The sequence below is a fragment of the Drechmeria coniospora genome, chromosome 02 (assembly GCF_001625195.1).
Source record: "Drechmeria coniospora strain ARSEF 6962 chromosome 02, whole genome shotgun sequence".
NCBI lineage: Eukaryota > Fungi > Ascomycota > Sordariomycetes > Hypocreales > Ophiocordycipitaceae > Drechmeria > Drechmeria coniospora.
Window position 1 is genome coordinate 9,800,715 of NC_054390.1, and position 12,354 is coordinate 9,813,068.

General features: G+C 50.6%; 1 protein-coding gene across 1 annotated transcript; it reads right to left on the reverse strand.

The window, feature by feature from the left end:
• Positions 1-82: 82 nt before the first annotated feature.
• On the reverse strand, positions 83-2,096 carry DCS_05816 (DUF803 domain membrane protein; the record flags this gene model as incomplete). Its single annotated transcript, XM_040803117.1, has 3 exons — positions 83-254; positions 282-1,276; positions 1,350-2,096. 3 exons carry the CDS (start codon positions 2,094-2,096, stop codon positions 83-85), a joined length of 1,914 nt encoding a protein of 637 aa, XP_040658150.1.
• Between the last annotated feature and the right edge of the window lie 10,258 nt (positions 2,097-12,354).

Below are 12,354 nucleotides of genomic sequence, written 5' to 3' on the forward strand. Positions count from 1 at the left end.
GCTCCTCGATATCGGGTAGTCGAGAGTGGTAGGGCCCTGCCACTGCCGCGCCGGCCAGGGACCCTCGGCTGCGGCCGAGACGTTATCCAGACTTGACCAGCAGCAGAGGCCTCTCCCGGCAGCACATGACGCCCATGCGTCTTCGAAACGTCGTCCGTGTTGACGAGCCTGCATCTGTCGGATCAAAGGCAACGGTTGTCATAACGGTGAGTCGATGGTTGCCGATGGTCCATTTCGTCGCGTCGACCGAGGAGCTAATCGTGGAGAGGCTCTAAACATACCCCGGTGGTCCGTCTCCATCCGGATCCCTGGCGTCACTGGACGACTCCTTGACAAGCCCTAGCCGCTCCTCCTCTGTCGGATCCGCGTTTCGTCGAAATACTCTCTGGAAGGAAAACTGCCGCCGAGCCGACTGCGGCGGCGGTGCGGGTGCGAGGCTCGGAGCCACATCCCGCCGGGCGCCGCGGTAGGCCGTGTCTTGGTCGTGCAGCGCTCGTCCCGGAAGCGGTTCGTCGGGAGACGGAATCGGGTGGTACGACTGGTGCGGGTGAACGACAATGTCCGTGAGCGGCACGGGAAGCATCGGGCTTCGGGCCTCGCCGTAGTCCGTGTGGTCGTCGTCGCCATGCAAGGATCCGGACGCTTCCGTGCCCGAGCGTCCGCGGGTCACGCTCCGGATGGTGGGCAGGACTCCCACGCGTTGCTGGCCGTCGTCGTCGTCGTCGTCGCGGGGGAAGCGCGACATGCCCAGGGGTGGATGGAGGGCGGGCGACGTGGGAGGCGACGTGGCCGATCGCAGGCGGACGCTGCTCGCCATGGTCCTCCGGCGTCTCAGACCGTCCCACTCGTACTGCGGCTGACCGTCCTCGTCGATGGGTTGCATGCCCTCGGCCAGCTTCTCCTCGTGCAGGCGCTTGAGCTCCTGGGCCTCCATCCGCTGCCTCGCCTGCGACAGGCGTCGGACGATGGCGGCGGCGCCACGGATGGCATCCGCCTTGGGCTCCGACTCCGGCTGCTCCTGCTCGGCGATGGTCTGGATCTGGTCCAGGTCGCCGCTGAAGACGGCCGTGTCGGGCACGTCCTTGGCCGACTTGGAAAGCTGCAGGAGGACGACGCCGGAGCAGATGGTGAGGAAGCCCATGACGACGGTGACGATGGAGGTCGGGGTTCCCTTGAAGCCGCGGAAGAGGATGGTGGAGGTGATGATGGTGGTGCTCGTGAAGTAGACGTAGTAGGTCGGCGTGACGATGGCGGCGTTGAAGAGGTTCAGGGCTTTCTGTCCATCGGTTCACGCGTCAGCCAGCCGCCGTCGCAGGCGTCGCGTCGGGCCGGCACCGGGGCTCACCCACATTGAGGAAGACGATCTCGGTCAGGAGGGTGCCGATGACGAAGACGAAGAGGACCCAGAGGAACCAGTGCTTGTACTCGGGCTCGCCGCCGATCCAGGCGATGATGGCGGCGCCGAGGCCTTGGGTGGAGACGACGCTGAGGCCGCCGATCCAGCTGCAGATGGAGATGTAGACGAGCATGTTCTTCTTGCCCCATCGGGGGCCGGCGTAGAAGGCGGCGACGGCGGAGCCGACGAGGATGAGGCCGGCGTAGGTGAGGAAGCCGGGCTGGATGAAGTAGTCCTGCATGGCCGAGATGTTGGCGACCGACGACTCCTGCGGCGCGTTCATGACGATGACGACGGTGCCGACGATGCAGAGGAAGCAGGAAACCTTGCCGACCATGCTGAGGCGCTCCTTGAGGAAGACGGCGGAGAGGACGGTGGTGATGACGACGGAGAGGGCGCCGAGGGGCGTGACGAGGATGGCGTCGGTGAAGGCGTAGGCGACGAAGTTGCAGACCTCGCCGACGATCATGAGGATCATGCCGGACCACCAGAAGGCGTTGCGGAGGTAGCCGTAGCCCTCGCCGGCGACCTCGTTGTACTTTTCGTTGGCCTTGAGCAGGCCGACCTTTTTGAGGACGAAGGAGGTTCCGATGAAGAGGCCGGATCCGATGGCGAGGGAGATGCCGACGGCCTTGAAGTAGGCCGGGCGCGTGTCGTTGGTGCCGCCCGAGGCGATGCCGCTGCGTGCGAAGCGGTCCATTTCCAACGCCAACTCCATGACCAACGCCGGCGTGCTTTGCCAATGCACGACTTGCGTCTCGTCGTAGGGGCGGGAGGCGATCGGCGTCGACGACGAACGAGCGTGGCAACGGCTAGGAAACGGCTGGCTCGACGGGGTGGACGATGGAATGACGGATCATGCATGGGCACGTCGTCGAGGTGGTTGCTTTTTCGAGGCTCGTCCAAGGTCATGCAGGTTGGGTGGTCAACGAGACGTGTTGCTTTTGTTTCCCGACCGTTTTGTCTGTGCGTCGTCCTGTCCACCTGGCTTCTATCCTTTCTGCCTGCCCGTCTGTCTGTATGTATGTCTGTCTGTCTGTCGGTCGGTCGGTCGGTCGGTCGGTCGGCCTGCCTGCCTGCCTGCCTGCCTGCCTGTCTCTAGATATCCGTCGGTGGCGAGGGAACGACGGTGGCGGCTGCGATGAGGGGACGGGGGAACGGTACAGCGTCTCGGTAGGTTCGAATGGCTGCGGTGACTATTTGCTACTCGAACTCGCACATGGTCGTATCCGAGGGAAAGCCGCGATTTGGACGTCCAAGTCGACGAGGACCCTTTGTCGTCCACACAACCTGGCCTTGCCGGGGCTTGGGCGGTGCCTCTGCCCTCTGACGCCCGCTGCGGTGGCTGCTCGCAAATGACGGTTTGAGGGAGAATCGGCTGAGTGAGACTGTGTCTCGATGGACGAATGGCTCGCGAGTTGGGATGGTGCTGCCTTGATGCAATTCGGTTGCACGATCAGAGCGGTTGGGGGATGAAGAGTTTGAATTGGCAACGTCACCAGCGCGTCACACGTTCCGCCGCTGGCCCGCCCACTGTAGTCCCGCTCCACCGCACCGCTGGGGATCGGGTTATAGTGCTTGTTGGCGGTTGGCGGCCGATGCCGCCCGCTGTTGGCGATGTACTACCATATTGGGTTAGCTCCCCACGCCTGGCAAGCAAAGTAATGTCGAACTAGTACTCCGTACGAAGTAGCTGTACAAGTAACTAACGCGCCGTGCTCCCGCTGTGCTTGTACTTGCACAAGAACTTGGGTATATTACTGTAAGTAGGCAAGTCCTTGGGTGTGCAGCAGGTGTACTGTGCATGTAGTTGAGTATTACTTACTGTATACATGTAATCACGGATTACGAGTACTTGCTCCGTACTGTTCTTGTACTTATTACAAGCGCTCCGTACCAAGGACAGACATGAGCTTGCCTGTGCTCCGTGCTAGATAGAGTTCACCTCGATCATTACTTGCATCACATCTGAGTATGCTTCGAGCAATACAGTACTTGTCTTTATGGAGACTTGCACGTGTTTGCAGGACCATGCCTAGCACTATGTACGGAGTACAGTGAAACGGAGAACATTGAATACTGTACGGAGGAGTACGTGCGCCGTACCTTTTGGCACGTGCGGAGTACTTGCACAGTGCATGCGAGTACTTGAATGTACTTGCAGCAACAATACATGCGTAACAGCACGGAGTGCTTGATAAAACAATGCCACCGCCTAATGAATACTCGTGCAGAGTACATGCGAGGACATGTACTTGCAGCAACAATACTCAAGTACGGCGTACTTGATATAACAATACCACCGTAAGGGCTCGCCGCGATGAAGTCGGCGCCCCACATGAGCGAGCGCGCATCATCACGTGCAACGCCGCCAAGTCACGTGCAACGCCGCCAAGTCACGTGCAACCCCGCCAAGTCACGTGCAACCCCGCCCAGTCACGTGCAACCTTGCCCAGTCACGTGCAGCCCCGCCCAGTCACGTGCAGTCCCGTCCAGTCACGTGCGTTTGTGCACACAAAAGTATAAGAACGCGAACAGCAATTGTACATTAGTGAAGAGGCATCGACGTTGAATATCACGAATACGTGCGGCCCCTGGTCTTGCAGAGCCACTTCGTAACAACCACGACCTAATGAATACTACTGTGCTCCATACTCGGCACATGCACTTACAGAGCGGGAGCGCATGTAATTACTTTACAATAACTACTAGAATTTACCAGTACTGTAATCACAGCATGTATTCCCTGTACGGAGTACCAACTTACGTACGTGTGCAGCAAGTTGCATCCCTGCAAGAGCACGCGCAAGTCCTGGCTCGGCAGTGTTCGTGGACTGAGCAAATGGCGAGGTGCTAGTAGTGCCGTTCTCGATACATGTACGCACTTGCAAGTAAATAGTTGTAAATACTTGTATGCATGAATATCAAGGGCCCGAAGACTCCCTCGTTCGAGCAAGCTTGGAAGGTTTGGCCGAATCGTGTCCCGCTCGGTGCAGTTGGCAGAAATGAATCGGACAACTGATTTATGACCCGAGGAATTACTCCGTAGGCGCAATGGCAATTATACTTGTATGAACGGAGCACTCCGTAGGCGCGATGGCTATTATACTTGTATGAACGGAGCACTCCGTACTTACCCCGTAGTTGTACTGTAGTACCAGTAGTAAAACTAAACTTGCCGACAAATGCACTGCAACCCGCCAGGCGGGGCCAGTAATACCAGAAATGTTGCAGACTCGGCTCATACGTTCGGCGTCCCCCCATGAACTGACTCTACTTGTAGCATTATGCTTACTCACGTGTGAGTGAATACCGGCAGGAAGGACTACTTGCAACTCGCAAGCACAACTAGATGCGAGTACTCCGTACTTGTATCATACCAAATGCATACATGTAGTTGTGCTTGAAAGGATGCAAGTAAGTATAGAATGTACCATGATGGAATTATGCCACATCCAAGCCGCCGTGAATCAGTTGCGTCATAACAACTTCCCCGGCTCCATAAGTACTTACAGTATACTTGAGTTGTACAGGTAAGTAAGTACTTGATATCCATTGTGGTTGTGCATCTAGAGTACAAAAGTACGTAAGTAAGTGCCATGCATGTGCTTATAATTAAGCACTAATTCGCGCCATCCGGCCTAGAACATTACCAAACAATCTCGACACTGCCTAATACTGACGGAGAACTCGTACACATTCGATAATAACATGAATTTGCATGTACAACACTAGCATTTACAATACGTACGGAGTATACTCCACCCAAACATGCCCTTTATTGCGTGCTAGCCGATGACTATTAATTTTACGTATCTGAAATGAGTTGACTGATGTAAATAGATGATCCGATCTACCGGCAACGCATTTTCCCTGCACATCAAGTACTGTACATGCAAGTTCACCTATATCCTCGGTGGTGCAAAGCTCCGGTTCGATCGTCTAAATAGGCGTGGATTGGTTCGTCGTTGAATTCGTGAGTTTGTCAATGCTCCCATCGGTCTTTGATCATTTCTTTCGAGCGTTCCGTTTTCGTGTGCAGGCTTCGATGGCATTCATCGTCCGCATGAATAGTATACGGGGCAGTGATTGCCATGTTTGCAATTGAACTGTCCCGTGGTCCCATAGCAATCCCAGAGCCAGTTGCAAAATTGGTCCGACTGTGGTTCTGTCATGTTTAGTTTACGCTGCCGCCATAATTCTTTTTCAGGCCAAGCAGCATCGGTGCATTTTCGGTTTGGGCGTGCCATGAGTCCAAGGGCCAGCGAAGCAAGTGACAATACAATTGCTGCCTTCATGGTGAATAGATGGTAGGTTATAGGTTTAGACGAGGTAATGGAGAAATTCAAGTCTTAAAGTAGCAATTGGATCTCGTCGCCGACGCGAGAGCCACCCCCCTTTATACTTTATTCCTCCCACGCAGGTGTCGAGTTCGTCAAGGTACTTAATTCCCTTCATTTCTACAGAGTAACTGGACCAAGGTACAGTAAGTACTTGGGTACTTTGCATACAAGTGCATGCAGAGAATGGCCTTACTCGCATCTATTACTGTACCTCTTCAAGTTGCCGGGTTGTCGTCAAGGGGTCCGCAATAGGAAGTTTGCGGATCGTCAAGGACTCATACCCGTGCACGTACAGTAAGTAGTTGTCATTGGCGTTATCCCGGCACGACGTCTGAAGGGTTCACACAAGTACTTGTAGTTGTGCACGTACTGTACTTGCTTGTATACTCATACCGTACGCAACAGGTCGTGGATTCCGAGGCAGAGGTGATTTGTACCAGTATTCCGGTACGGATTAATCATAGTAATAATGCGACAGTGACGGTCCGTCTTACCAGCACGACACGCAGTTGACCGTGCCGCCCTAATTAGAACAAGTAGCATTAGTTATTATTGATAATAATAGTTGGAAAATTCCGCACAAGTCTGGCGGTCCCAACAATGTGCAATCGAACAATCCCTGCAGGCACAACGGCGGGCGCTAGCAATAAATGCAGATCTGTCAGGTTGTAGCGTTCCCTGCAGTTACCGTGTGGCGGGTTGGAAGTCTAGGTGTGAGCAGGTCTTTACCGTTGTTACAGTTGCAGCCGCTCATAGTTTAAACATTCCAGGGTAATATCGCCATTATTAGTGAGGGCTTCCTGGGAAGCCAACGCAATAATAGTCGTCATATACATAAAAGTATGTGTATCGATAGGACATCGGAGAGTGGAGTGCTCAAGATGCAACGTATCGCACAACTATTCCGCAAGTACGGAGTAAGTAATACTTATTGTGTCGTCGTAGTGGAGGAGCCCAATGAAAGATAATAAGTATGCATGTCCTTGGTAGCTACAAGTACTTACTTAAGGACGCATTATTTCTATTACTTGTACGACCACTTTCGTCGACGAGGAGTCGGTAAGAATACTGAGACTGCACTGAGGATACAATCAGTAAGACTTCTGCGTGTACACTATTATTTAATGTGCAGTGTAATTAATTGCATGTACTCCGTGCTGTGCATGGATTGTAGTAATAATAGCAGGTTTGGGCGTGATTTTTAGCCTCTTCACGTAGAGAGAGAATACGCTCAAATCATACAGACATATATCTGTGCATGCATATGGCCACCATGACTCTTACTCTTACACCAGGCCTGCGGTGCAGAATCCGGCGCCCACATCAAGGCATCGAATCAAGCAACCTACATGTACTTTTATGGGAAAGGACTGCAAGTTGGTAATGATAATACTGCAACCACTCCGTGAATATGCAAGTAAAAGTACTGTAGGTGTATTTGTACTTGCACCTACATGTACAAGTAGGTGTTGTGTACTCGTATTACTGTCAACTTGCATTTTTCAGGATTGCCTCTACATGCTGCAGACAATCAGACAACATGAGCATGCGTAGTATTACTTACTTTGTACAAATTAAAGTTGACCGTCACGCATGAAGACCGTTACGCATGACCCCCTCGTTCGAGCAAGCTTGGAAGGTTTGGCCGAATCGTGATCCCGCTCGGTGCAGTTGGCAGAAATGAATCGGACAAGGGATATCCTGATTTATGACCCGAGTAATACTCCGTAGCTGTAATGGCTATTATACTTGCATGTTTGGAGTATTACTTACCCCGTAGTTGTACTGTAGTATTACCAGTAGCACAACTAAACTTGCCGACAAATGCACTGCAACAGTACCATGGCCCTCGGCCTCGGCAATCGTACGGATCTTGGATCCCTCAATCCCAGTGGCCATGTTGGGCATGCCTTGTCATTCGTCGTAGTGCCAACAGCCGGGCATGGCCTCGGCCTCGGCAATCGTACGAATCTTGGATCCCTCAATCCCAGTGGCCATGTTGGGCATATCTATCATTCGTCGTGGTGCCAACAGCCGGGCATGGCCCCCCGCCTTGGTAATCGAACGGATCTTGGATCCCTCAATCCCTGCGGCCATGTTGGGTATGTCCATCATTCGTCGTGGTGCCAAATCCCTCAATCCCTGCGGCCATGTTGGGTATGTCTATCATTCGTCGTGGTGCCAACAGCCGCGCATGGCCCTCGGCCTCGGCAATCGTACGTATCTTGGATCCCTCAATCTCTGCGGCCACGCTGCCGGCGTCGTGGTGCTTCCATGCCGTCAAATGCCATCCAAATGGAAGCCATTCGCATGCCTTGTCATTCGTCGTGGTGCCAATAGCCAGGCATGGCCCTCCGCCTCGGCAATCGTACGGATGGCGACAATTTTGGATGGCAAGGCAATTTGGATGGCAATTGACGGCGTGAGTACTGCAAGCAGAGGCATTTCGACTGCTGTAGCCTCCCAGCGGCGAGGATAAAATTGGCGGTATCGGTGCGGAGTGTTGAGTTCGCTTCTGAGTACAAGCACGGAGTGAGTGCCTGCTCTCGCTTTGCATCATCAACCCACAGTTGGATCCATTTTCATCATGACGATTGACCAGTTACTTACTTCGTGCTCGCACATCTATCGTTGGTACCGACTTGGCCGATTCTGCCCAGGTAGGAAGACGTTGCGAGAGAGCGTGTCCTCGCCAAACGGTCGGGTTGGGTTCATCTTGCAAGCGAGAATTCCTTCCCATCTGCTCTCGCCACGTTAAGTCACTGACCAGCAAATGAGTAGTTAGGTCGGTCACGACCAACAACCGACGCCAGCCGCTGCATAATACCGCTATACCCATTGTGTTCTCGGGGGGGGGGGGGAGGATTCTCGCGACGACCAGCAATGCTCAAATGGCACCATCGGCAATTTATACTGCACTTACTGTACGGAATATAATTATTACGTCTTTTTCTTACGTTTGATCGTATTGCTTATTTATTATTCGGAGATTCATATCTCCAAGTAAATACTGACCTGTGCTTGTACTGGTGGCAATAAGAGCATTGCCAGACCACCTCGGGGGCCTAGCATTCTGTACCGATACCGCTTTGGTCACCTAACATACAGCTTGCCTTGCATTGTATTTTGGCCACCTCAGACGGTATCACTTCCTCTCTAAGCCACTATCTACAACTAGCCTTTAATCCATCCGGTATCAAGTACCGGCCCAGGGTGTAACGATATCGTAAATTGTTGTCTTTTCTTGCCTACCCTACACTCTGCATTACGTATCACGTAATATACGGCAACCACCCTATATATATAACTTCTTCTATTCCTACACCTATTATTCGTTTTCTCTTTTCTTCCTCCTTAGTTCGAAAATTCTACAGTCTTTGCACATACTCCCTTCCTGCTAGTCCGTATCGTAATAGTATACTAGTAATGTAAGGCGCGCTACAGGCGTGTAGGCCTTATAAGCGAATGTGAGGTGCAGTACCCGCACTAAGTGCGGATACTGGCGGATCTTTTGACAGTTTGGCCATTTGGTCGAACGGTTAACTGGTCTATTGTCCATATAGGCACACCTCCCCATATGTGTTACAGAAGCAGTATGTTGTATACTATTAGTCAACTCAATATGCTTACTAATACTCGCAGTATAGTATAGCATCCGTACTAGTAGTACTAGTACTAATACTAATAGGATAGTATCCTATTTAGGTAGTCTTACTAGTATAAATACCAGTATTTTAACAACTAGTATTACTAGTATCTAGTAGTCGGAAATAGTTGTTAAGAAATCTACGGAACTCTAACTCGAAGTACTAGGCATTAGAGTACTTATACTCTAATGCCTGCTTAGTTATAGGGTATAAGTTACGTACGGTAGTACGTAACTCTGTCCTAGGATATAGCTCTATTAGGCAAAGCCTAATATTATAACACTTACGCATATTTTGCAACCGCTTAATGTAGCTATTTTCCAGCTATTAAAGTACTACTATGCAAAGGCTCTTGACTTTGCAGTCCGTAATGGCCTTACTAATATTACAAAGCTGGATTTCCTCTCAATAATCCAAGGGGTTCGAAAATAAGCCTTTAAACGTACTACGATACTATTAGCATTCAAAAGGACTAGTATATCTCCGTTAAACCCTCAATTAGTTATTTAGGCAATACAATAGAGGGTACCAAAGACTCCTTCCCCTAACCCCATTATACCTAGTTCTTCGAACTTTTTAATACCAGTATCGCTACGGTAAGTTATTAAGGTTAGTAACCGGATAAAGGAGGCAATAAATAACGAAAATGAGGTCCTTGACGATACCTTTAACTATAACCTTAGTCGTTTAATTCGAGGATCCTTGACTATAGCTATAGAGCTAATCCAACTAAAGAGGGACCTCTTACGGACAAAGCAGGCAGAAAGAGCTTAACAATTATATCGGGCCTCGAAGAATAAGGTCCTTAAGTCTGGCGGTATCCTTACAGTTAATGATAGTTGTCAAATAGTAGAGTTGAAGGCACCTAACGATTTTGCTCGAGCGCGTAAGTTAATTGAGGTTGCAGAAAGAAAAGCACATAATACAGCGAAAAGGGTATTTTTTAAAGCTGCAAAGAAGGCACGAAAATGGCGGAATGAAGGAGTATCAGATTATCTTTAGATTTGCGATAAAACTAGCGGTCTTTGTAGTGTAAAACGCGGTTGAATTCCAAGCTATCATCAAAGTATGCGTTACGGTAATATATGCACTACGGTAGTGAGCACTACTTTTAGTGGTGCGAGGAATCCGAGGTCCAGAAAAGTGGGGCGTGGTACGATTGCTGCCTTCGGAATGCGTTATACTCGCTGAGGTAATACTGGGAAGGGTTAGACAGACGCTTGTAAATTCGACGCTAGGGCGGAGCATCGTACTACATGGCACAACGCACTCGTACGATGCACTCGCGCAAGGCCAAACCTTACTATTCGGAAGGACGGGGTGCGCTTGGCATGGACAAGCCAGACAGCCGTAGTAGTACGCGGCTGAGGCAATAGTCGCAGTGCTAGTAGCGAGGACAAGGTGTTAGTACGCGCTGGATACGCACCCGTAGAGGATTTATCGATTCGTCTGGCATCGACTGCTGCTATTTAGGTGCGGTATTGTATTTATCGACTAGCCCTCGACCACTATGCTCTGTTGCTGGGTTCTTCGATGCGACCGGCGGAGGTATGGTGTACACTCGCATAACTTGGCACAGGTAGTGGGGTCCAGCTCCTCGTGCATATCCGGGCCGTAGTCTCTCCTTTCTGCTGCTGCAAGGAAGAAATTTGTTGGTAATAACTGCGGCAGGCTTGCTAGAGATACGGGCGGAAAACGAGTGGCCCGCTCGGAGTCTCTGCTCGATAACGTTAACGACAGCGACTTATAAGTACATATGTTGTAATTATAGTACGCCTTCGGGCACTGTAAGTAAGCGCTTGGGAAACAAGTGCTTGTACAACTACTTGTACTATACAGTGCCGAGCTCTTTATGCATTACACTACAGCCGGTACGAAGAACCGAACTGTCTATGTAAAATTTCCTCTCAGCACGAGTACATGTAAGTGCTTGACCGCCTTAGCACCTATTGGGATTACTGTATAGCGCCGCGTTTGTACGGAGCAAGGAACAACACGCTGTGCAAGTACAGAGTAGCGGATGCATGTATTACATGTATATGTACAGTATAACACATAGGCCCTCACGCGCTCTGTAAGTACCTCAATATCAACGGTACGGAATGCTTCATAAAGGACAGAGTACTTATTATTGCTTGGCATGCTGTGCAGAACACAAGTGTACTGTAAATACTACGTAGCGGTACAAAACTATGGTGTGAATGGCGCCAGACATACTGAAGCCCAGAACAAAAACATACTAATATACAATACCCCGTACATATATATATACATATACCTGGGTACAGAGAGGACGGTACTTAAGTAAGTACGTGCCCCCAGGTACAAGTACTGACAATAATTAAGAGTACTTGCTGTTACGGAGTCGCTAGGCGACTGCTCTAGGACTCTCAATGATGTTTATTAAAAGACTTGAAGGATAGGAAAACTACTTGGCAACTAGGGCTTCTAGTTGTGTGCGTTCCTCCTAGTGGGTCCCTTGGTTCCCTCCGTTCTCCTATATCGGGCTAAGCCCGATACCATAACACTTATCAATAATACTATATTGGGAAAGGAAGATTGTTACCTACGTTAGTGGCTGGATAAGCTGCTTGACCTTAAAGAACTACTTCTTCGTATTCGTAACCCAGCTATTGTACAGAAGCTTCGAGGCCGGCCCCGTAATACTGAAAATGGTAATCTTCCTTCAATATATAACCTACAACAGCCAAGAACAGCCAAGTCAAAACAAAAATAATGGGACAACTAAGCTAAATGCAAGTATCCGGAGGAATTTATCGCAATTTAAGACTATTGAGTTACAAGTACAGCAAGTACCGAAGCGACAACGTTCCTTACAGGGCAAGGGAAAACAACAATATACTCCAGTAGCTATAGTAGCTACAGTAGCTACAGCAGCTACAGTAGCTACAGCAGCTATAGTGCTACAGTTTAATAACCCACTAGCTATCTATTAAAGATATACTAC